A 27,041-nucleotide genomic window follows, 5' to 3' on the forward strand; every position below is an offset into this window, starting at 1 on the left:
GATGTAGTAGTAGTACAGTATATGTAGTAGAAGTACAGTAGAAGTACAGTAGATGTAGTGGCAGTACAGTAGATGTAATAGCAGTACAGTAGATCTAGTAGTACAGTAGATGTAGTAAAATTACAGTAGATGTAGTAGTAGTACAGTAGATGTAGTGGAAGTACAGTAGATGTAGTAAAAGTACAGAAGATTTAGTAGCAGTACAGTAGATGTATTGGAAGTACAGTAGATGTAGTAGTAGTACAGTAGAAGTAGTAGTACAGTAGGTGTAGTAGAAGTACAGTAGAAGTAGTAGTACAGTAGATGTAGTAGGAGTACACTAGATGTAGTAGAAGTACAGTAGATGTAGTAGAAGTACAGTAGATGTAGTAGTACTAACTGAGAGTACATGTCTTTGACTGTGCCGCACCAGCTGCAGGGAAAAGAAGAAAAGAAAAATGAATGAAGATGATCATTGATTATGAATACTTCACACTTCAATATGTGTACTGTACTTATTGATTATGGATACTTCACACTTTAGTACTTATTGGTACTAATTGATAATGAATACTTCACACTTCAATATGTGTACTGTACTTATTGCTACTAATTGATTATGAATACTTCACACTTTAGTACTTATTGCTACTAATTGATTATGAATACTTCACACTTTAGTACTTATTGGTACTAATTGATTATGAATACTTCACACTTCAATATGTGTACTGTACTTATTGCTACTAATTGATTATGAATACTTCACACTTCAATATGTGTACTGTACTTATTGCTACTAATTGATTATGAATACTTCACACTTTAGTACTTATTGGTACTAATTGATTATGAATACTTCACACTTTAGTACTTATTGGTACTAATTGATTATGAACACTTCACACTTCAATATGTGTACTGTACTTATTGCTACTAATTGATTATGAATACTTCACACTTTAGTACTTATTGGTACTAATTGATAATGAATACTTCACACTTGAATATGTGTACTGTACTTATTGGCTTCTTCCACTGGAGCCTATCTCAGCTACAATCAGGCGGAAGGCGGGGTACACCCTGGACAAGTCGCCACCTCAAAATAACATACACACAAATATTTGATGTGAAGTAATTGTAACGTTAAATATGTCAATAATTCATAACAACATTGCTTTGGACTCATTATTATTGTTTGAGCAATGACAGTTAAAAAATAAAATCCCAGTAAAATTCTCAGGGACCCAAACACTCATAAAAGTGTTAAAAATAAGTCAAACATTTTATTTTTTCCAAAAACTATATGGAAAACATATTATTAATATTATGAATTAATTGCAGCCCTAAAGAGGTCAATAATTCATAACATTGATTTTGATTCATTATTATTTTGGAGCAATGACAGTTTTAAAGAAAAAAAAACCTCCTGCATGGCTATTAATCATATTAGAGACATCATTGAAACTTTTTCTCGTTACTTTTCACCTGTTTGCTCTTTTATTACACTTTTTATGTTGTTTTTTTTTTTAATATTATTTTCAGAATGTGCCACAAATGGCCCCCGGGAGGATCTTTGCAAACCTCTGTTCCAGTACTTCCCAATTCCATTACTGTGAATGCGTTACACAGCAGCTCAGGACATATGTCTGCCTCATTCTTGTGAGAATCCTGCATTTTACTGAAGCATTGGTTAAGGACTAGCTGCAGCGTGCTCAAACAACCACCAGTGAGCAGATAATACTGCATCGTCTCTTCCTCTTTGGGACTAATCAGGTCTTGCCGGGCTGTCAAAAAAATGTAATAAAAAAATAAATGTAAATTAAAAAATTTTTAAAAATGTAAAAAAAAATTAACATTTTAAAAGTTTAAAAGAAAATACAAATTAAAAATTTTTTAAATGTAATTTTTTTTTTTCAATTTTACACATTTTTAGAATTTAATATTTTTTTTAATTTCAAATTTCTTTTTTTTAAATATAAAAAATTGAATTTTTTAAAAAAATGTAATAAAATTAAAAGATTTTAAAAAATTTAAAAATTTACAAAATGTATTATTTTTAAAAAAATATGTAATATTTAAAAATGTTACATTGAAAAATTTAGAATTTTAAAATTGAAAAATGTATAAATTAATAATTTAAAAATTAAAAATGTAGAAATTAAAAAAATTTAAATTTTAAATTTTTAAATTTTAAATTAAAAAATTAAAAATGGTAATTAATAAAATGTAAAAAAATTAAAAACATTTAAAAATTTTAAATATTTAAAAAATTTAAAAATGTAATTTAAAAAAAAAATGTAACATTTAAAAGTGTAATTTAAAATGTTATGTCAATTAAAATATTTTTAAAAATGTAAAAATTTACACATTTTTTTTATTTTTTTTAAAATATGTAACATTTAAAAATGTTACATTGAAAAATTTAGAATTTAAAAATTGAAAATGTAAAAATGAATAATTACAATTTTAAACTCAGGCTCTATGTGAGGCACGAGGTAAAAACTAAGATGTTTCTTGTCAACTAGGATTTCCAGTTCGCCCCTCCCCTTCCTGCTACGTGGCCAAGATGGCGCCTGCTCAGGGTGGTACTCCGTTGAAGCACAAGTTGCGACCCACCTTGTCTGGCGGCGGCGGCCTTCTCCGCCGCCTCCTCCTTGGCCTTCTTGGCCGCCTCGATGACGGCGACCTTGGCCTCGTGCTCCTCCTTGAGAGCGTTCCACTCCTTCCTGTTGTTCATCAGGCGATCCAGCATCGGCGTGATCTCCACGTGGAAACGACTGAACTCCTGCACGAGCAACACGACATAACACCACCTACTCAACTACCTGTCTTTGGCGACATCTGCTGGCAAAGCCTTACATTACACTTTAACCTTCCTCTAGAGCAGGGCTGTCAAAGTCATTTCAGCTGAGGAACATCTACTCCCAAGTGGGCCATGATGGTAAAATCATGGCATGATAACTTCAAAATAAAGACATCTCCAGCTTGTTTTCTTGGTTTTACGTTGGCCAAAAATAGAACAAGCACATTATGAAAACGTACAAATCACAACTAATCCTCTGGACAAAACACTTCAAGTTTGTTGAACATTCTGAGGAAATTGATGCAGCTTGAAAAACTCAATGAGCTTAGACTTGGTCTCAGTGTGTCTACAAAGCCAGGATTAAGTCAGTCTAACTCTTCTAGGTATCAAATACCTCCTTTGTCATGTCCACGTATCGATCCAGTGCTAACTCAACAAACCGTAAGAAACGGAGGTCAAAACTATTCAAAAGGGTTAAGTTCACCTTTTGGGGTAAGGAGGGTGCCAGATGACCATGTGTTCAAGCACAAGACATAAAACAGCAGGTGTTAAGTTTCATGTGGGTCGAGGAGGAGGAGGAGCCACAGTCACCCTATACTGCGTTTGCTTGCCTAACAGAATTGATATTGTGACTTTCAGTGGACACATTTAGGACAGCAGTTTCTTTCTCATTCTTATACTTGGCAAACTCATCACGCGGGCCGCAAAAAACATGTCGGGAATTTTTCTGTCAAAAACTTGGGATTTATTTTAGGTGTCAAAAAGTCGAGATGTTTTCTAAGCATCAAAAAGTCTGGATTTTTTCTGTAAAAAAAATCGAGATTTTTTTCTAACTGTCTAAAAGTGTCAAAAAATTGGATTTCTGTCAAAAAGTCGGGGTTTTTTCTGTCAAAAAGTCTGGATTTTTTCTGTGAAAAAAATGGGGATTTTTTGCTGTCAAAAAGTCGGGGGTTCTTCTGTGAAAAAAATCGGGATTTTTTCTGTCAAAAAATCGGGATTTTTCTGTCAAAAAGTAGGTTTTTTTTCTGTCAAAAAGTCTGGATTTTTTTCTAAGTGTCAAAAAGTCTGAATTTTTTCCAAGTGGCAAAAATCTGAATTTTTCTGTGTCAAAAAATATGGATTTATTCTAAGTGTCAAAAAGTCTGGATTTTTTCTAAGTGTCAAAAAATCTGGATTTTTTCTAAATGTTCAAAAGTCAGACATTTTTCTAAGTGTCAAAAACACGGTATTTTTTCTAATTGTCAAAAAGTCTGGATTTTTTTAAGTGTCAAAAAATCAGGATGTTTTTCTAAGTGTTCAAAAGTCGGAAATTTTTCCAAGTGTCAAAAAGTCTGGATTTTTTCTAAGTGTCAAAAAGTCAGGATTTTTCTGTCAAAAAAATCGGGATTTTCCTGTCAAAAAAATCGGGATTTTTTTTCTAAGTGTCAAAAAGTCAGGATTTTTTGTAAGTGTCAAAAAGTCAGGATTTTTCTGTCAAAAAAATCGGGATTTTTCCTGTCAAAAAAATCGGGATTTTTTTCTAAGTGTCAAAAAGTCTGGATTTTTTCTAAGTGTCAAAAAGTCTGGATTTTTTCCAAGTGTCAAAAAGTCTGGATTTTTCCCAAATGTCACAAAATCTGGATTTTTTTCCAAATGTCAAAAAGTCAGGATTTTTCTGTCAAAAAAATCGGGATTTTTCCTGTCAAAAAATCGGGATTTTTTTCTAAGTGTCAAAAAGTCTGGATTTTTTCTAATTGTCAAAAAGTCTGGATTTTTTCTAAGTGACAAAAAGTCGGGATTTTTTCCTATTTGTCAAAAAGTCGGGATTTCTTTTGTCAAAAAATTGGGATTTTTTCTGTGTCAAAAAATTGGGATTTTTTCTGTGTCAAAAAATTGAGATGTTTTTAAGTGTCAAAAAGTCAGGATTTTTTCTAAGTATCAAAAAGTCAGGATTTCTTTTGTCAAAAAAAACGAGATTTTTTTCTAAGTGTCATAAAGTCGGGATTTTTTCTAAATGTCAAAAAGTCAAGATGTTTCTGTCAAAAAGTTGGGATTTTTTTCTAAGTGTCAAAAAGTCAGGATGTTTTCTGTCAAAAATCAGGATTTCCTTTGTCAAAAAGTCGGGATTTTTTTCTAATTGTCAAAAAGTCAGGATTTCTTTTGTCAAAAAGTCTGGATTTTTTCTAAGCGTCAAAACGTCTGGATTTTTTCTAAGTGTGAAAAAATTTGGATTTTTTTCGTCAAAAAAATCAAAATTTTTTCTACGTGTTCAAAAGTCAGACATTTTTCTAAGTGTCAAAAACACGGTATTTTTTCCAAGTGTTCAAAAGTCGGAAATTTTTCTAAGTGTCAAAAAATCTGGATTTTTTCTAAGTGTTCAAAAGTCATACATTTTTCAAAGTCTCAAAAACACGGTATTTTTTCTAATGTTCAAAAGTCGGAAATTTTTCTAAGTGTCATAAAGTCTGGATGTTTTCTAAGTGTCAAAAAGTCTGAATTTTTCCTGTCAAAAAGTCTGGATTTTTTCTGATTAAAAAAAATGGATTTTTTTCCTAAGTGTTAAAAAGTCTGGATGTTTTCTAAGTGTCAAAAAGTCAGGATTTTTTCTGTCAAAAAAATCGGGATTTTTCCTGTCAAAAAATCGGGATTTTTTTCTAAGTGTCAAAAAGTCTGGATTTTTTCTAAGTGTCAAAAAGTCTGGATTTTTTCCAAATATCAAAAAATCTGGATTTTTTTCCAAATGTCAAAAAAATCTGGATTTTTTCTAAGTGTCAAAAAATCGAGATTTTTTTCCCATTTGTCAAAAAGTCGGGATTTCTTTTGTCAAAAAATTGGGATTTTTTCTGTGTCAAAAAATTGAGATGTTTTTAAGTGTCAAAAAGTCAGGATTTTTTCTAAGTATCAAAAAGTCAGGATTTCTTTTGTCAAAAAAAACGAGATTTTTTTCTAAGTGTCATAAAGTCGGGATTTTTTCTAAATGTCAAAAAGTCAAGATGTTTCTGTCAAAAAGTTGGGATTTTTTTCTAAGTGTCAAAAAGTCAGGATGTTTTCTGTCAAAAGTCAGGATTTCGTTTGTCAAAAAATCAGGATTTCCTTTGTCAAAAAGTCGGGATTTTTTTCTAATTGTCAAAAAGTCAGGATTTCTTTTGTCAAAAAGTCTGGATTTTTTCTAAGCGTCAAAACGTCTGGATTTTTTCTAAGTGTGAAAAAAATTGGGATTTTTTTCGTCAAAAAATCGAAATTTTTTCTACGTGTTCAAAAGTCAGACATTTTTCTAAGTGTCAAAAACACGGTATTTTTTCCAAGTGTTCAAAAGTCGGAAATTTTTCTAAGTGTCAAAAAATCTGGATTTTTTCTAAGTGTTCAAAAGTCAGACATTTTTCAAAGTGTCAAAAACACGGTATTTTTTCTAGTGTTCAAAAGTCGGAAATTTTTCTAAGTGTCATAAAGTCTGGATGTTTTCTAAGTGTCAAAAAGTCTGGATTTTTCCTGTCAAAAAGTCTGGATTTTTTCTGATAAAAAAAATGGATTTTTTTCCTAAGTGTTAAAAAGTCTGGATGTTTTCTAAGTGTCAAAAAGTCAGGATTTTTTCTGTCAAAAAAATCGGGATTTTTCCTGTCAAAAAATCGGGATTTTTTTCTAAGTGTCAAAAAGTCTGGATTTTTTCTAAGTGTCAAAAAGTCTGGATTTTTTCCAAATATCAAAAAATCTGGATTTTTTTCTAAGTGTCAAAAAGTCTGGATTTTTTCTAAGTGTCAAAAAGTCTGGATTTTTTCCAAATATCAAAAAATCTGGATTTTTTTCCAAATGTCAAAAAAATCTGGATTTTTTCTAAGTGTCAAAAAGTCAGGATGTTTTCTGTCAAAAGTCAGGATTTCGTTTGTCAAAAAATCAGGATTTCCTTTGTCAAAAAGTCGGGATTTTTTTCTAATTGTCAAAAAGTCGGGATTTCTTTTGTCAAAAAGTCTGGATTTTTTCTAAGCGTCAAAACGTCTGGATTTTTTCTAAGTGTGAAAAAATTGGGATTTTTTTCGTCAAAAAAATCGAAATTTTTTCTACGTGTTCAAAAGTCAGACATTTTTCAAAGTGTCAAAAACACGGTATTTTTTCTAAGTGTTCAAAAGTCGGAAATTTTTCTAAGTGTCATAAAGTCTGGATGTTTTCTAAGTGTCAAAAAGTCTGGATTTTTCCTGTCAAAAAGTCTGGATTTTTTCTGATAAAAAAACTGGATTTTTTTCCTAAGTGTTAAAAAGTCTGGATGTTTTCTAAGTGTCAAAAAGTCTGGATGTTTTCTAAGTGTCAAAAAGTCAGGATTTTTTCTGTCAAAAAAATCGGGATTTTTCCTGTCAAAAAAATCGGGATTTTTTTCTAAGTGTCAAAAAGTCTGGATTTTTTCTAAGTGTCAAAAAGTCTGGATTTTTTCTAAGTGTCAAAAAGTCTAGATTTTTCCAAATGTCAAAAAATCTGGATTTTTTTTCCCAAATGTCAAAAAATCTGGATTTTTTTCCAAATGTCAAAAAAATCTGGATTTTTTCTAATTGTCAAAAAGTCTGGATTTTTTCTAAGTGTCAAAAAGTCGGGATTTTTTCCTATTTGTCAAAAAGTCGGGATTTCTTTTGTCAAAAAATTGGGATTTTTTCTGTGTCAAAAAATTGGGATTTTTCTGTGTCAAAAAATTGGGATTTTTTCTGTGTCAAAAAATTGGGATTTTTTCTGTGTCAAAAAATTGAGATGTTTTTAAGTGTCAAAAAGTCAGGTTTTTTTCTAAGTATCAAAAAGTCAGGATTTCTTTTGTCAAAAAAAAGGAGATTTTTTTCTAAGTGTCATAAAGTCGGGATTTTTTTCTAAATGTCAAAAAGTCAAGATGTTTCTGTCAAAAAGTTGGGATTTTTTTCTAAGTGTCAAAAAGTCAGGATGTTATCTGTTAAAAATCAGGATTTCCTTTGTCAAAAAGTATGGATTTTTTTCTAATTGTCAAAAAGTCTGGATTTCTTTTGTCAAAAAGTCTGGATTTTTCTGTCAAAAAGTCTGGATTTTTTTTCTAAGTGTCAAAAAGTCTGGATGTTTTCTAAGTGTCAAAAAGTCAGGATTTTTTCTGTCAAAAAAATCGGGATTTTTCCTGTCAAAAAATTTGGATTTTTTTCTAAGTGTCAAAAAGTCTGGATTTTTTCTAAGTGTCAAAAAGTCTGGATTTTTTCCAAGTGTCAAAAAGTCTGGATTTTTCCAAATGTCAAAAAATCTGGATTTTTTTTCCAAATGTCAAAAAATCTGGATTTTTTTCCAAATGTCAAAAAAATCTGGATTTTTTCTAATTGTCAAAAAGTCAGGATTTTTTCTAAGTGTCAAAAAGTCGGGATTTCTTTTGTCAAAAAATTGGGATTTTTTTAAGTGTCAAAAAGTCAGGATTTTTTCTAAGTATCAAAAAGTCAGGATTTCTTTTGTCAAAAAAAAACGAGATTTTTTCTAAGTGTCATAAAGTCAGGATGTTTCTGTCAAAAAGTTGGGATTTTTTCCTAAGTGTCAAAAAGTCGGGATTTTTTCTAAGTGTCAAAAAGTCGGGATTTTTTCTAAGTGTCAAAAAGTCGGGATGTTTTCTGTCAAAAAGTTGGGATTTTTTCTAAGTGTCAAAAAGTCAGGATGTTTTCTGTCAAAAGTCAGGATTTCCTTTGTCAAAAAGTCTGGATTTTTTCTAAGTGTCAAAAAGTCTGGATTTTTTCCAAGTGTCAAAAAGTCTGGATTTTTCCAAATGTCAAAAAATCTGGATTTTTTTTCCAAATGTCAAAAAATCTGGATTTTTTTCCAAATGTCAAAAAAATCTGGATTTTTTCTAATTGTCAAAAAGTCAGGATTTTTTCTAAGTGTCAAAAAGTCGGGATTTCTTTTGTCAAAAAATTGGGATTTTTTTAAGTGTCAAAAAGTCAGGATTTTTTCTAAGTATCAAAAAGTCAGGATTTCTTTTAAAAAAAAAACGAGATTTTTTCCAAGTGTCATAAAGTCAGGATGTTTCTGTCAAAAAGTTGGGATTTTTTCCTAAGTGTCAAAAAGTCGGGATTTTTTCTAAGTGTCAAAAAGTCGGGATTTTTTCTAAGTGTCAAAAAGTCGGGATGTTTTCTGTCAAAAAGTTGGGATTTTTTCTAAGTGTCAAAAAGTCAGGATGTTTTCTGTCAAAAGTCAGGATTTCCTTTGTCAAAAAGTCTGGATTTTTTCTAAGTGTCAAAAAGTCTGGATTTTTTCCAAGTGTCAAAAAGTCTGGATTTTTCCAAATGTCAAAAAATCTGGATTTTTTTTCCAAATGTCAAAAAATCTGGATTTTTTTCCAAATGTCAAAAAAATCTGGATTTTTTCTAATTGTCAAAAAGTCAGGATTTTTTCTAAGTGTCAAAAAGTCGGGATTTCTTTTGTAAAAAAATTGGGATTTTTTTAAGTGTCAAAAAGTCAGGATTTTTTCTAAGTATCAAAAAGTCAGGATTTCTTTTGTCAAAAAAAAACGAGATTTTTTCTAAGTGTCATAAAGTCAGGATGTTTCTGTCAAAAAGTTGGGATTTTTTCCTAAGTGTCAAAAAGTCGGGATTTTTTCTAAGTGTCAAAAAGTCGGGATTTTTTCTAAGTGTCAAAAAGTCGGGATGTTTTCTGTCAAAAAGTTGGGATTTTTTCTAAGTGTCAAAAAGTCAGGATGTTTTCTGTCAAAAGTCAGGATTTCCTTTGTCAAAAAGTCTGGATTTTTTCTAAGTGTCAAAAAGTCTGGATTTTTTCTTTCAATAAATCTGGATTTTTTTCCAAATGTCAAAAAATCTGGATTTTTTTCCAAATGTCAAAAAAAATCAGGATTTTTTCTAAGTATCAAAAAGTCAGGATTTTTCTGGCCGTACGTTTGACAGCCCTGCTCTAGATCTTCTCAATCTATTGAAGGATGTGACTGGTGACTTCACCTCCTATTGGCTGACAGGATTCATGGCTTGTATTTTCTCCGTCACTTGGAAACACAAACCTTGTAAACGAAGGTGCAGACAAAGTCGATGAAGCCGCACTGGAGCTTGGGAAGATCGTCTGCTTTGTTTCGGTCCATCATCGGCTGGAGGAGACATCACTTTTCAGTCAACATTTGTTACGTCACGCTGGGAAATCAAATGTGATGAAAGGTTGCTGACTTCAGATTCATGCTTGTTATTATTCTACCGTCTTCTAGATGTAGAATAATCATGTCAATCAGCTGATGTCATCACATCAGCTGATTTCTGTCAACAACAACAACGTGATCAATTGGCGTTCAACGCCGTTTAGAGATGGGATGTTCCCTAACGAATCTTCTCTTTTGAACAGATCTTTTATGTGAACGATAAGAAGCCACTGCCGGTCGTTCGATTGGAAGACATTTTTTTCATGCACATTTTTAATTTGAATTTTATTTACACATGTACATTTTATTCTTATTTATTTGTGTGTGTTTTTTTCCTAAGTATTGTTAAAATGCCCTGGTGCTACAAAGTTCTTTAAGTCAGGCAAAATTCAAAATGGTGGCGTCACCCGTGGAACGTTTACTATAAAAACACAGCAGAAATAAGAAATAGAGTCAATATTTCACGATAATTAGCACAAATGGAGTCATACTGATGTCCATCTAAATGATTCAGATCCTCAACTTGTAACTGCTACTGCTGACTGTTTAAAAACCACCAGAGACAGAATAGGTATTTTGTAATATATTTGCAAAGCTTTGCATATATACATTGAGACCAGTCCAGCATAGAACATTCAATCGCGCCGCCAAGATGGTCTGCCCCCCCTTGACCAAACCCTCTCCCCTCTTAAGTCTGTCTTCCTCCCACCCTCGCAGTCTTGTCCCTCCAGCCAAAACACATGCCCGTTGTCCTCCGCACCTGGACATAAGGCTAGATAAGAGAAAGGAGTATCTCTCTTTCTTACATTCCTCACTCAAGGTTTAAGCACACAGTATTTGCAGACAACCAAAAGACCACAATTGGAATATACCCTTCTGTCAAGGGACTAAGTTCCCTCCATTGGAACGCCTTAGAAGTTTCTATCTTTGGTCTTGGTTTTGTTGGAAGAAGATCAACACAATGAATGCACCCCGTCATACACACTTACTATGTAACTCATTTGGCTTCTAGAAGAAGAGGTACCGGGCTCCAGATGTGTGTGCCAAGTTAACTTTCAGTTTCGATCTCCAAAACAAGATTGACAAACGCATAAGTGGAGAGCGACTATTTTCAGCGCTGGTGATGCTGTTATTTAGGGGCGGGTGTGAAGCAAACATGATGCTTACAATGGGTTGTTGTTCCAGGACCGTCCTCTCCAGGTCTCCTTGCTCCCAGAACTCAGCAGCCACTGACAGCGCCACCTGCAGGCAGGCAGGGAAATGACTACAGAACACAGAAATATAAATGGCTCTTTGTCAAGGTCCGTCGTACCTTGCTCTGGATCTCCCAGGGCTTGGCGATGGCCGACAGGTCGCAGGCCGTCATCATCATCGCCCTGCGAGGGTACATATCTTATTTGTCAACCGCGACATGTGTGTGTGTGTGTGTGTGTGTGCGCCCACATGACGATCTCCTTGCGCGTGGTCTCCAGCATCATGTACTTGGTCCAGTCGTTCCAGTTCTCGTACGTCTTGGACTGGTCCACTATCTTCTGGAACATGGTCCTCTTTCTGCGGACAAACACACAACAACATTTTGTCCGAGGGCAATCCTAAATACATCATTTTGCAGAAGTGACGGGTGTCCAAACAACGGCCCGTGGGCTTGACCCGCCGACGTCTTCAAGAATATTGAAGAATCTTGCCCCGCAGGAAGATTGCACTCATTTTAAAAGTCCATTTTTGTCACCATCTTAAAGTGCCAATGATTGTCACACACACACTTGCTGTGAAGAAATTATTCTCCGCATTTGACCCATCACCCTTGATCACCCCCTGGGAGGTGAGGGGAGTAGTGAGCAGCAGCAACCTACCCATCTCAGGGCGGACACTCTAACCACAAGGTTAGAATGTCCGCCCTGAGAAGGGTAGGTTGTGAGTTCAAACCCCAGCCGAGTAGGTTATCTAGTGGACATCATGATTTGAGTAGGTTATCTAGTGGACATCATGATTTGAGTAGGTTATCTAGTGCAGTGGTCCCCAACCACCGGTCCATGGATCGATTGGTACCGGGCCGCACAAGAAATAAAAAAAATGTTTATTTTTTATTAAATCAACATAAAAAACACAAGATACACTTACAATTAGTGCACCAAGCCAAAAAACCTCCCTCCCCCATTTACACTCATTCACACAAAAGTGTTGTTTCTTTCTGTTATTAATATTGTGGTAGGTTCCTACATTATATATCAATATATATCAATACAGTCTGCAAGGGATACAGTCCGTAAGCACACATGATTGTATTTTTTCATGACCAAAAAAAAAATTAAAAATACCATACTCCCCCCCCCCATCCCCCCGGTCCAAATTAATTAAATTGTTATATGTATCCAGTGATTATACTATAAAGTTATTTTCCATTTAACTTCACCAGTTTTAGATTATTTTTATTCAAAATCGCTGAATTTTCACATTTGCCGTTCAAATACTGAGAAGAGACGGTGCGGTGATCAGCAGCCAGTTGAGGCACGTCACTCAGTGCCTCAACATGGATTGTGGGATGACTGGGCTAACTGCTGAACCTGCTGTACAGTGAGACTGTATTGCTATATGAATTATATTATACATTTCCATAGTTTAGTTAGCTGAGGTATATAATGTACAGTGTATTTTGTCAACAACTGTATGTGTGGAACGTATTTCTTGTGCTGAGCGATCATAAAACGGCTGCAAAGGACGCACTGGCTGAGGCTCAGCAGTAATCCCGCCTCCTGCACCCCCGCCGTAGAATGCACCCCCTGACGGGAGTGTTATATCAACTAAAGCCCACGCTTAAACTTTCCACGCGCAAGATTGAATCTATTTAAAAAAGTTATTTCATAAGAAGCCAAAAAGTGCAAAAACAATAATGTTGGTGTTGGAGGAGTTGTGAATGACTGCAGGGCCACAACATTAGATACACCTGCAGACTGCAGGTGTACCTAATTCACAACTCCTCCAACACGAACATTATTGTTTTTGCACTTTTTGGCTTCTTATTAAATAACTTTTGTAACCTATTTTTATGGGCTTTCCTCTTTGTGATGTTAAGTTCCTGTTATGCGCTGTTATACAGTATATGCCTTGAGCTCTTATTTTGAAGGCGCTAAGAGCGGAAGTGATGTCATGTTGCGGAGGTTTTTGAAAGAAGGTAAATAAAGTGGTCCTCGTGTAAACTGGAGCCTCCGTGTTTGTTATTTTGTAGTTTCATACAGTATAGGCCACATTTATAAACCCTCGGTTACACTTTTTTAAATAGATTCAATCTTGCACGTGGAAAGTTGAAGTGAGGGCTTTAGTTGCGGCGCATGGACTTCATTTATAAGTAAAGGTAAGACCATAATAACGTTTTTTTTTATTAAATGTGCTTTTTTTGTGTGCTACAGTTTGTATGTGTAAAGTTAAAGTTAAGTTAAAGTAGCAATGATTGTCACACACACACTAGGTGTAATGAAATTTGTCCTCTGCATTTGACCCATCCCCTTGTTCACCCCCTGGGAGGTGAGGGGAGCAGTGGGCAGCAGCGGTGCCGCGCCCGGGAATCATTTTTGGTGATTTAACCCCCAATTCCAAGCCTTGATGCTGAGTGCCAAGCAGGGAAGAATGCTGGTATGAGCTTTTAAACATAACCCGTTAACTGTTGCCAATCAAATGGTGAATAAGATACTCTTTAGGGTTCATATGTTTGTAAATGTGACTGTGATGAAGTCAGTGCCTCACCAGCCATCAACCTCACCGCACGTCACTGGGACCACTGATCTAGTGGACATCATGATTTAGGTAGGTTATCTAGTGTAAATCATGATTTGATCAGGTCAATGACCTTTATTTATGCGCTGAATGAAACTGTGTGCAGCATTTACTTGAATGACCCAATGCAAACAACCTTCCCTAGTCATGGTGCAAAAGAAAACGTAATGAAACAATCCAACCAACACAAAATGTCAACAGACATGGTCACTGAATTGTGTGGATATTATAACAAATGTTATAATATTCTAAATTACACACTCTTCAAACTCATCTATGTTTGGTGCATGTTACTGTTTTTTCTGAATGTTTGTGGGCGTTGTTGGAGGCAGATATTTACATATATCCGAATTTTAGTGTTACTTATTTTCTTTCATAGTCATATTTGAAAACAGCTCGTGTTTTCCATTTATTCCCTTTCTGTTTCTCTGCAAGTAAACTGTGTGTGTTAACCTTGAATTCTTTGGAATGTAAGAAGGAGCGATAATAAGCATTTGTTTTGGCTAAAGACAGAGGACTGCCAGGGACTTAAGAGGGGAGAGGGTGTTTCGGGTGACAGACCATTTTGGCGGCGCGATAGAATGTTCTATGCTGGACTGGTCTCAAAAATATATCTACAAAGCTTTGCTAATATATTACAAAATACCTATTCTGTCTCTGGTGGTTTTTCTACTCAGCTTTAAGTGTCGTAAAGAGCTTGGGAGCGACTTGTGACTTGAATTCCCTGGGAGGAACAACTGGTCCAAAAGGCAACAGCGTTAATAAATATTATTACTTTTTTTTTTTTTTTTTTAAATGAGCTGATTATGATATATATACACACGATTATATATACACAATTATATATATATATATATATATATACTGTATATATATATATATATAGTTTATATACTGTATATATATACATATATAATTGTGTATATATATCATAATCAGCTCATTTTAAAAAAAATAAAAAATGTAACAATATTTATTAACGCCCACAAACGGTAACGTTGGGTATTGATTGAGATTGCATTAGCAATTGTACATGCAATTTCAACACCACCAAAATTGTCAATGAGAGTACAATAAGATGCATTTTCTAATCAAAACAGCTGGTGCATGACAGGTACAAAACCTACAGTACCAACACTTTTTAGCGCGCAACAAAAGACTAGACTAGCCAACACATTATAAACTATACACTAACTAACTCATAGAAGATATAACAACCAGTGATCATAATCAGCTCATTTTTTAAAAACTAAATGTTTAACAACTAATATTTATTAACACCATACTTGCCAACCTTGAGACCTCCGATTTCGGGAGGTGGGGGGTGGGGTGTGGGGGCGTGGTCGGGGGTGGGGGGGCGTGGTTAAGATATATATATATATATATATATATATATATAAGAAATACTTGACTTTCAGTGAATTCTAGCTATATATATATATATATATATATATATATATATATATATTATTACATATATATATATATATATATATATATATATATATATATATATATATATATATACAAATAAATAAAAGAAATACTTGAGTTTCAGTGTTCATTTATTTACACACACATAACACTCATCTACTCATTGTTGAGTTAAGGGTTGAATTGTCCATCCTTGTTCTATTCTCTGTCACTATTTCAGAACACACACATTATACAAATATACATTATAAAATCAATAAGAAAACAGGAGCTCTAATTTGGGAGTCTGAATTAGGATCAGAAGTTCCTATATAAACATTGCGCACTCACGTCGCCTTTTTGTATTGATTACTGCAGCTGTGCACTGGATTCATTCACAAATACAAACTACAACTCACAAACACTTTAGAGTTAGGCTCCACCATCAGAATGTGTACTTAAACTTATAAAAGATCACATGGATATTATTCAGTGAGTTGATTCACCAAAACTAACCTGTTATACAGGAGGAAAAAGCACACAGGACGTTTCAATTGTTCACAGACTGGTCGCGCTCATCAGAATGACAAGACACTTCCGGTCTGCAGGTGATAGCATTCAATTGGGAAGAAACGCCCTACTGCCCCCTACTGACCAATGTGAATACTGATAAATGTGTAATGACAGCTCCAAAAACGAATTCAAACCACAAAATAAAATAAATAAATCAACACAAAAATGTGACACATTATGGGTGGGTCACATATGCATGTACAGTAGAAGGCAGTATTGTCCTGTTTAAAAGTGTCACAACATTGCTGTTTACGGCAGACCAACTGCTTTACGGTAGACGAAAACTTGACTGCTGTTGTTGTGTGTTGTTACCGCGCTGGGAGGACGTTAATGAAACTGCCTAACAATAAACCCACATAAGAAACCAAGAACTCGCCCTCCGTTATTAGCTGTTTATATTGTGGGAAAGCGGACGTGAGAACAGGCTGTCAACACGTCACTCAGGTCCGCATGGAGCTGGAGGGGGCGTGGCCTCCAGCTCCGCCTGAATTTCGGGAGATTTTCGGGAGAAAATTTGTCCCGGGAGGTTTTCGGGAAAGGCGCTGAATTTCGGGAGTCTCCCGGAAAATCCGGGAGGGTTGGCAAGTATGATTAACACACACAAAAATAGCAAAAAACGGTAACGTTGGGTACTGGTATGGATCCCGTATCGGTTCAAATGTGAACTGTACCCATCTTTAGTCGGGACACCCCAAATATTGAATACTATTTAATGCTATTTATTCCAGTTATTGAAAAGTATTTAATGCTATTTATTCCAGTAATGGTGGCAACAAGCGACACTGACTTGAAGTAGAGCGCCAGGTCCGTGGCGATAATGGCGATGTCCATCAGGTGGATGACCGTGTCATGCTGGCGGCGGTTCAGATTCTGGTAGATGTTCAACGACTGCAACGCACAACACTCGTGCATTAGTGTGTGTGTGTGTGTGTGTGTGTGTGTGTGTGTGTGTGTGTGTGTGTGTGTACCTTACCTCATCCCTCAGCAGGGTCTTGCCAAACTCAAGATGGTGCCTTTCCAAGATGGACGAGCCGTGGAGTTTGGCCAGAGGATTTCCAGACCTGCACAGGTAGAAAAGTAGACCGCCTCCTTTCTCAGGTAAGGCCAAACAAAGAGGATAATGATGTCATGTGCATACCTGGCCACTAGGGGGCAGTCTTCATTTATTTACTATTTCTTAGGTAAGGCCAAACAAAGAGGATAATGATGTCATGTGCATACCTGGCCACTAGGGGGCAGTCTTCATTTATTTACTATTTCTCAGGTAAGGCCAAACAAAGAGGATAATGATGTCATGTGCATACCTGGCCACTAGGGGGCAGTCTTCATTTATTTACTATTTCTTAGGTAAGGCCAAACAGAGAGGGTAATGATGTCATGTGCATACCTGGCCACTAGGGGGCAGTCTTCATTTATTTACTATTTCTCAGGTAAGGCCAAACAAAGAGGATAATGATGTCATGTGCATACCTGGCCACTAGGGGGCAGTCTTCATTTATTTACTATTTCTCAGGTAAGGCCAAACAAAGAGGATAATGATGTCATGTGCATACTTGGCCACTAGGGGGCAGTCTTCATTTATTTACTATTTCTCAGGTAAGGCCAAACAAAGAGGATAATGATGTCATGTGCATACCTGGCCACTAGGGGGCAGTCTTCATTTATTTACTATTTCTCAGGTAAGGCCAAACAAAGAGGATAATGATGTCATGTGCATACCTGGCCACTAGGGGGCAGTCTTCATTTATTTACTATTTCTTAGGTAAGGCCAAACAAAGAGGATAATGATGTCATGTGCATACCTGGCCACTAGGGGGCAGTCTTCATTTATTTACTATTTCTCAGGTAAGGCCAAACAGAGAGGATAATGATGTCATGTGCATACCTGGCCACTAGGGGGCAGTCTTCATTTATTTACTATTTCTCAGGTAAGGAAAGACAAAGAGGATAATGATGTCATGTGCATACCTGGCCACTAGGGGGCAGTCTTCATTTATTTACTATTTCTTAGGTAAGGCCAAACAAAGAGGATAATGATGTCATGTGCATACCTGGCCACTAGGGGGCAGTCTTCATTTACCGTATTTTTCGGACTATAAGTCCCAGTTTTTTTCATAGTTTGGCCGGGCTCCGGTGCGACTTATATATGTTTTTTTCCTTCTTTATTATGCATTTTCGGCAAGTGCGACTTATACTCCGGTGCGACTTATATATGTTTTTTTCCTTCTTTATTATGCATTTTCGGCAGTTGTGACTTATACTCCGGTGCGACTTATATATGTTTTTTTCCTTCTTTATTATGCATTTTCGGCAAGTGCGACTTATACTCCGGTGCGACTTATACTCCGAAAAATACGGCATTTACTATTTCTCAGGTAAGGCCAAACAAAGAGGATAATGATGTCATGTGCATACCTGGCCACTAGGGGGCAGTCTTCATTTATTTATTTTTTTGGTTTTTTTGTTCGCCAGTATTCATCCGATCGGAACCGTTCCAGCATCAAAACGTATCATCACAACATTCCCGGATTACCAGGAATTCCGGGACATTTTTCCCCATTTTCCACAATTCCCACATCCCTCAGCAGATTCAAAGCCTACTACAATCCACACGCTCCGTCCACTTAAAGCAAACACGTTTCCCCGTTCCAAAAATCCTCGGATTACCCGGGATTACCAGGAATTGTACCAACTTCTATTCATCGTACATTTCTCAATGGATTTCACCGGTTCCAAAGGCAAAATGCACCGTGCTACTGCGGGCTAACGTTAGCATGCTAACTTGTTTACTTAATTTTACACTTTTTGAGCTACTTTTGCACCCTCCTGTCATAAGACTTGGTTCGTGACACATGCTAACTATTAGCATTCTAACATTTTGGGCTAATTTTGCAACAGTTTACCCGTGAGTTATATAACTTGGTACTTGACTTATGCTAACATTAGCATTTTTATTTTTTGCCAATTTTGCCGCCATACACCTCAGAGTGATATGACTTGGTACAATATACTTACTGTTAGCATGCCAACGTTAGCGTGCTAACTCGTTTACCTAATTTGACACTTTTTGAGCTACTTTCGCACCCGTACACTCTACTCTCATAAGACTTGGTTCGTGACACATGCTAACTATTAGCATTCTATCTTTTTGGGCTAATTTTGCAACAGTTTACCCGTGAGTTATATCAGTTGGTACTTGACTTATGCTAACATTAGCATTTTTTTTTTTGCCAATTTTGCCGACATACACCTCAGAGTGATATGACTTGATACGATATGCTTACTGTTAGCATGCTAACGCTAGCGTGCTAAATTGTTTACCTAATTTTACACTTTTTGAGCTACTTTCGCACCCGTACACTCTACTGTCATAAGACTTGCTTCGTAACACATGCTAGCTATTAGCATTCTAACATTTTGGGCTAATTTTGCAACAGTTTACCCGTGAGTTATATAACTTGGTACTTAACCTATGCTAACATTAGCATTTTTTTCTGCCAATTTTGCTGCCATACACCTCAGAGTGATATGACTTGGTACGACATGCTTACTGTTAGCATGCTAACGCTAGCGTGCTAACTTGTTTACCTAATTTTGCACTTTTTGAGCTACTTTCCAGCCCGTACACTCTACTGTCATAAGACTTGCTTCGTGACACATGCTAACTATTAGCATTCTAACTTTTTGGGCTAATTTTGCAACAGTTTACCCGTGAGTTATATAACTTGGTACTTGACTTATGCTAACATTAGCATTTTTTTTTTGCCAATTTTGCCGACGTACACCTCAGAGTGATATGACTTGGTACGATATGCTTACTGTTAGCATGCTAACTTGTTTACCTAAATTTTACACTTTTTGAGCTACTTTCACACCCGTACACTCTACTGTCATAAGACTTGCTTCGTAACACATGCTAGCTATTAGCATTCTAACATTTTGGGCTAATTTTGCAACAGTTTACCCGTGAGTTATATAACTTGGTATTTGACTTATGCTAACATTAGCATTTTTTTTTTTTTGACAATTTTGCCGCCATACACCTCAGAGTGATATGACTTGATGCGATATGCTTACTGTTAGCATGCTAACTTGTTTACCTAATTTGACACTTTTTGAGCTACTTTCGCACCAGTACGCCCTACTGTCATAAGACTTGGTTCGTGACACATGCTAACTAGTAGCATTGTAACGTTTTTTGGTGAATTTAGCAACCGTTTACCCGTGCGTTATATAACTTGGTACTTGACCTATGCTAACATTAGCATTTTTTTTTGCCGACGTACACCTCAGAGTGATATGACTTGGTACCATATGCTTACTGTTAGCAACTTACTGCATTCACACACGTTTTTACCGGAATTGCATGTTGTAGTTTAAAATGTTGTGGTGTTAGCGGACCCTCACTTCATCTGGTAGAGGTTGTTGGTGCCTCGGTGGTCAATGTCGTGGCAGAAGCCGGCGGTCACCATGGCCATGCACTCCAGGTCAGTGTAGTACCGCTTCAGGTCACCTGTCTGAACACAAGTCAATTAGTGACCAGGTGCACCACAATTTGAAATTGTACTAAGCAGTGGCTAACTTATTTTTACACTCGTAGGGCAGGTGATAAAGGTGTGAATCTTTTGATTCGATTCAGAATTGATTCTCGATTCTACACGATTCTCCATCAAAATCGATTATTTTAAAGTTATATTTGGTATAATAATTATTACGGTTGTGAATCTTTAGGCACTGAAAGATTCGATCTGATTCCTGGGGTGACAATTCGATTCAGAATTGTTTCTCAATTTTACACGATTCTCGATCATAATTGATTATTTTAAAGTATTAATTAGTATAATAATTAGTGCGGGTGCAAATCTTTGGGAGCGTAAAGATTCGGTTCCGATTCCTGTGGGAGGAGTCGATTCAGAATCAATTCTCGATTCTACACGATTCTTGATTGAAACTGATTCTTGCAATGTATTACTATTTCTTATAACAATTATAATTTTTTTTTTTTTTTTAAACAAATTACAGGTTAGAAAAAGTCCTTCTGGTTGCATAGAGATGGTCAAAACTAAATATATTAAAAAAAAAAAAAAAAAAAAGACTTACAAAAAATGTAAATATATATTTTTTTATCGGTTTTTGAAAATGATGTATTGATTTAGAATCAGGATGAGTAAGAATCACAATTCGGATACGTATCAATAATTTAAATGACACTTTTTCAGAGCAGGTTACAGGTTAGGAAATCTCCTTCTGGTTGCATGAAGATGGCCTAAAAACATATTTAAATTTTTTTTTTAATATAAATATATATTTATTTATTTTTATGAAAATGGCCTAAAAACATATTTTAAAAACTATTTTTAAAAATACATTTTAAATTTATTTATAAATTTTAAAATTTGAATTTTAAAATGTATATAAATTTTTTTTTATTTTAAAACATTTATTTTTATAAATATTTATGTATTAATTTATTTCTATAAATTAATTATTTTTGTCGGAGGCAGATATTTACATATATCCGAATTTAAGTGTTACTTCTTTAATTTCATAACCATATTACAAAACAGCTAGTGTTTTTCTCCCAATTGTGGTCTTTTGGTTGTCTGCAAATACTGTGTGCTTAACCTTGAATATGGAATGTAAGAAAGAGAGATACTCCTTCTTCTTATCTATTCTTATGTCCAGGTGCGGAGGACAATCGGCAGGGAGGACAACGAGGGTGGGAGGGAGAGAGACTTTATAGAAGAGAAGGTTGCCATTTTTTGAGATTAGACCATTTTAGCTGCGCGATTGAATGTTCTATGCTGGACTGGTCTCAGTATATTTACAAAGCTTTGCAAATATATTACAAAATACCTATTCTGTCTCTGGTGGTTCTTCTACTCAGCTTTAAGTGTCGTAAAGAGCTTGGGAGCGACGACCAGAAACTTGAATTCCCTGGGAGGAACAACTGGTCCAAACGCAACAATTTTTTAAATATGATTTGATTTAGAATCGGAATAAATTAGAATCGCAAGTCGGACGTGAATTGATATTTTGATGTACAGTTAAGAATGTAATGGGACTTAAAAGCTCTTCTGTAGTTACTGAGGCTTCTATCATCACCCTGGAACAGACTAGTTCTACTTCTGTCACTTGATGAATTGAAGATTCAAAAGTCAAACAGCTTATGTTTGTGTGTGTGTGTGTGTGTGTGTGTGTGTGTGTGTGTGTGTGTGTGTGTGTGTGTGTGTGTGTGTGTGTGTGTGTGTCAGATACCATGAGCAGAGTAAACATTGTCTGTCCGACGTTGAATCCATGTCTCCAGTTATGATAGGTGATCTTCCTGTAGCCCTTACTGAGCGAGTACATCAACCTCACCAGGACCTACACACACACACACACACACACACACACACACACACACACACACACACACACACACACACATACACACAAGTTGTGAGCTGTCATGTGGTGATGAGGAGAAAAGAGGGCACCTCTCTGGGGATGTGAAACTTGTCCACCACTTTGAGTTGGTAGTACATCTTGACCGCACACATCACCAGATCCAACTCGCTGTGCTCAAAGTCACAGAAGTGAAACTCCAGGATCTCAGCTTTCTTGGTGTCGGGAAGAACTTCAGACTGGAACAAAAAAAACACATCCTTACACACAGTAGTAGCACTCATTCATCTTGGTGTATGTTAGTGTACACTACGTACTCTACGTTACACACCTCTGTGTGTTACGATGTTTGTGTATGTACGTTACACGCCTCTGTGTGTTACGATGTTTGTGTATGTACGTTACACGCCTCTGTGTGTTACGATGTTTGTGTATGTACGTTACACACCTCTGTGTGTTACGATGTTTGTGTATGTACGTTACACGCCTCTGTGTGTTACGATGTTTGTGTACGTACGTTACACGCCTATGTGTGTTACGATGTTTGTGTATGTACGTTACACGCCTCTGTGTGTTACGATGTTTGTGTACGTACGTTACACGCCTCTGTGTGTTACGATGTTTGTGTATGTGCGTTACACGCCTCTGTGTGTTACGATGTTTGTGTATGCGCGTTACACGCCTCTGTGTGTTACGATGTTTGTGTACGTACGTTACACACCTCTGTGTGTGTAGGTTACGATTGTTTGTGTACATAAGTTAAAAATGTTTGTGTACGTACATTACAAAGGTCTGTGTATGTACGTTACGATTGTTTGTGTACATAAGTCACAAATGTTTGTGTACGTACGTTACAAATGTCTGTGTATGTATGTTACGATTGTTTGTGTACATAAGTTACAAATGTTTGTGTATGTATGTTACAAATGTCTGTTTATGTACATTACGATTGTTTGTGTACGTAAGTAACACATTTTTGTGTACGTACTGTACGTTACAATGTCTGTGTATGTACGTTACGATTGTTTGTGTACATAAGTCACAAATGTTTGTGTACGTACGTTACAAATGTCTGTGTATGTACGTTACGATTGTTTGTGTCAGTAACACATTTTTGTGTACGTACTGTACGTTACAATGTCTGTGTATGTACGTTACGATTGTTTGTGTACATAAGTAACAAATGTCTGTGTATGTACGTTACGATTGTTTGTGTACATAAGTAACAAATGTTTTTGTATGTAAATTACAAATGTCTGTGTATGTACATTACGATTGTTTGTGTACATAAGTCACAAATGTTTGTGTACGTACGTTACAAATGTCTGTGTATGTACGTTACGATTGTTTGTGTACATAAGTCACAAATGTTTGTGTACGTACGTTACAAATGTCTGTGTATGTAGGTTACGATTGTCTGTGTACATAAGTAACAAATGTTTGTGTATGTAAATTACAAATGTCTGTGTATGTACGTTACGATTGTTTGTGTACATAAGTAACAAATCTTTGTGTATGTAAATTACAAATGTCTGTGTACGTACGTTACGATTCTTTGTGTACATAAGTCACAAATGTTTGTGTACGTACGTTACAAATGTCTGTGTATGTACGTTACGATTGTTTGTGTACATAAGTCACAAATGTTTGTGTATGTACGTTACAATGTCTGTGTATGTACGTTACGATTGTTTGTGTACATAAGTAACAAATGTGTGTGTACGTACGGTACAATGTCTGTGTATGTACGTTACGATTGTTTGTGTACATAAGTCACAAATGTTTGTGTACGTACATTAAAAATGTCTGTGTATGTACGTTACGATTGTTTGTGTACATAAGTCACAAATGTTTGTGTACGTACATTAAAAATGTCTGTGTATGTACGTTACGATTGTTTGTGTACATAAGTAACAAATGTGTGTGTACGTACGGTACAATGTCTGTGTATGTACGTTACGATTGTTTGTGTACATAAGTCACAAATGTTTGTGTACGTACGTTACAAATGTCTGTGTATGTATGTTACAATTGTTTGTGTACATAAGTAACAAATGTTTGTGTATGTAAATTACAAATGTCTGTGTATGTACGTTACGATTGTTTGTGTACATAAGTAACAAATCTTTGTGTATGTAAATTACAAATGTCTGTGTACGTACGTTACGATTCTTTGTGTACATAAGTCACAAATGTTTGTGTACGTACGTTACAAATGTCTGTGTATGTATGTTACGATTATTTGTGTACATAAGTCACAAATGTTTGTGTATGTACGTTACAATGTCTGTGTATGTACGTTACGATTGTTTGTGTACATAAGTAACAAATGTGTGTGTACGTACGGTACAATGTCTGTGTATGTACGTTACGATTGTTTGTGTACATAAGTCACAAATGTTTGTGTACGTACATTAAAAATGTCTGTGTATGTACGTTACGATTGTTTGTGTACATAAGTCACAAATGTTTGTGTACGTACGTTACAAATGTGTGTGTATGTATGTTACGATTGTTTGTGTACATAAGTTACAAATGTTTGTGTATGTACGTTACAAATGTCTGTTTATGTACGTTACGATTGTTTGTGTACGTAAGTAACACATTTTTGTATACGTACTGTACGTTACAATGTCTGTGTATGTACGTTACGATTGTTTGTGTACATAAGTAACAAATGTGTGTGTACGTACGGTACAATGTCTGTGTTTGTACGTTACGATTGTTTTTGTACATAAGTCACAAATGTTTGTGTACGTACGTTAAAAATGTCTGTGTATGTACGTTACGATTGTTTGTGTACATAAGTCACAAATGTTTGTGTATGTACCTTTAGATTGTTTGTGTACATAAGTCACAGATGTTTGTGTACGTACATTAAAAATGTCTGTGTATGTACGTTACGATTGTTTTTGTACATAAGTCACAAATGTTTGTGTATGTACCTTTAGATTGTTTGTGTACATAAGTCACAGATGTTTGTGTACGTACATTAAAAATGTCTGTGTATGTATGTTACAATTGCTTGTGTACATAAGTCACAAATGTTTGTGTATGTATGTTATGATTGTTTGTGTACATAAGTCACAAATGTTTGTGTACGTACATTAAAAATGTCTGTGTATATACATTACGATTGTTTTTGTACGTACGTTACAAATGTTTGTGTATGTATGTTACGATTGTTTGTGTACATAAGTCACAAATGTTTGTGTATGTACGTCACAAATGTTTAAGTATATACGTCCCAAAGGTTTGTGTATGTACATTAGGATTGTTAGTGTACATAAGTGACAAATGTTTGTGTCCACATTTAAGAGATGTTTGTGTTGTTGCTCACCAGGATCTCCTCCAGTTCTTCCTCTTCACATTCGTCTGGTTCCTTCCCCCATCTCTCTCTCGTGTTCTGAGGGAGCAAACATTAGTCAGATCATCTCATCTGAGGTCTGTGATCACGATCCAGGTTTGAGATCCAACAGGCTTGGATTGCAGACCTGGGTCTTTGAGAGCGTGTGTGTGTGTGTGTGTGTGTGTGTGTGTGTGTGTGTGTGTGTGTGTGTGTGTGTGTGTGTGTGTGTGTGTGTGTGTGTGTGTGTGTGTGTGCTGGACTAACCAGGATGTGCTGGATCTCGTCGTTGCGACACTTGACGTGGTAGAGCACCATGTCCTGGAAGATGTCCTTCCTGTTCTCCAGCTTGTTCATCTTGTCGTACGTGTCCGTGTTGAGAACCGACCAGCCCAGGAACTGAGTCAGGGACTGAGGACAACATCAACAACAACTAAATAAATAATAATAATAGTGTCTGTGTTGAGCACCGACCAGCCCAGGAACTGAGTCAGGGACTGAGGACAACATCAACAACAACTAAATACTAATAATAATAATAGTGTCCGTGTTGAGCACCGACCAGCCCAGGAACTGAGTCAGGGACTGAGGACAACATCAACAACAACTAAAGAAATACTAATAATAGTGTCCGTGTTGAGCACCGACCAGCCCAGGAACTGAGTCAGGGACTGAGGACAAGAAAACGCTGAAATGGGTTGAATGTTCAAGAGTTGGAATTGACAGGAAAACCGGAATTTGGTTTAGAACTTGGGAAAGTGCTAGTTTGAATGCGGAGATGTCCGATAATGGCTTTTTTTTGCCAATATTCGATATTGTCCAACTCTTAATGACCTATTCCGATATATTGTAGCATCCCGGAAGAGTTAGTGCTGCAAAGGGGTTTCTGGGTATTTGTTCTGTTGTGTTTATGTTGTGTTACGGTGCGGATGTTCTAACGAAATGTGTTTGTCATTCTTGTTTGGTGTGGGTTCACAGTGTGGCGCATATTTGTAACAGTGTGACCTGTATGGCTGTTGACCAAGTATGCTTGGCATTCACTTGTGTGTGTGAAAAGCCGTAGATATTATGTGACCGGGCCGGCACGTGCCTTTAAGGTTTATTGTACTTCTCCCTACGTCCGTGTACACAGCGCCATTTTAGAAAGTCATACATTTTACTTTTTGAAACCGATACCGATAATTTGGAAACCGATATCGATAATTTCCGATATTACATTTTAAAGCATTCATCGGCAGTGCGATATTATCGGACATCCCTATTTGAATGTCCGGGATGAGTGTCATGTGTTGACGCTGGAATGCTTTGAATTGGTTGAAAAATGGTGCAACTTGGAAAAATGTCCCATTCATTTCAATGGGAACTTCCTGGAAATTTGAGAATTTTGGGAAAAGCGGGATTTTTTTTTGAAAATTAGCTGAATTGGTTGGTGTTGGAACACGCACGCACATATATATATATATATATATATATATATATATATATATATATATATTTATGTATATTTTATTTATTTATTTATATTCCTTAAATTTTATATATATATATATATATATATATATATATATATATATATATATATATATATATATATATATAAATTTAAGGAATATAAATAAATAAATGGCTTTTTATATATATATATATATATATATATATATATATATATA

At 35.7% G+C, this 27,041-nt stretch overlaps 1 protein-coding gene across 1 annotated transcript in view; it reads right to left on the minus strand.

The window, feature by feature from the left end:
* Nucleotides 1-268: 268 nt before the first annotated feature.
* Nucleotides 269-27,041, minus strand: part of LOC133616934 (rod cGMP-specific 3',5'-cyclic phosphodiesterase subunit alpha-like) — a 123,394-nt gene continuing 96,621 nt past the window's right edge. The window contains exons 15-27 of the mRNA XM_061976504.1: nt 25,639-25,782; nt 25,366-25,431; nt 22,118-22,264; nt 21,897-22,004; nt 20,046-20,155; nt 16,612-16,699; nt 16,426-16,526; nt 11,325-11,432; nt 11,194-11,257; nt 11,049-11,123; nt 9,753-9,836; nt 2,599-2,767; nt 269-412 (exon numbers count right to left, since the gene is read on the minus strand). Coding sequence (XP_061832488.1) covers nt 375-412; nt 2,599-2,767; nt 9,753-9,836; nt 11,049-11,123; nt 11,194-11,257; nt 11,325-11,432; nt 16,426-16,526; nt 16,612-16,699; nt 20,046-20,155; nt 21,897-22,004; nt 22,118-22,264; nt 25,366-25,431; nt 25,639-25,782 — 1,302 coding nt within the window. The 3' untranslated portion in view covers nt 269-374. The remainder of the gene's footprint in view (nt 413-2,598; nt 2,768-9,752; nt 9,837-11,048; nt 11,124-11,193; nt 11,258-11,324; nt 11,433-16,425; nt 16,527-16,611; nt 16,700-20,045; nt 20,156-21,896; nt 22,005-22,117; nt 22,265-25,365; nt 25,432-25,638; nt 25,783-27,041) is intronic.

Source organism: Nerophis lumbriciformis, linkage group LG16 (genome assembly GCF_033978685.3).
Source record: "Nerophis lumbriciformis linkage group LG16, RoL_Nlum_v2.1, whole genome shotgun sequence".
NCBI lineage: Eukaryota > Metazoa > Chordata > Actinopteri > Syngnathiformes > Syngnathidae > Nerophis > Nerophis lumbriciformis.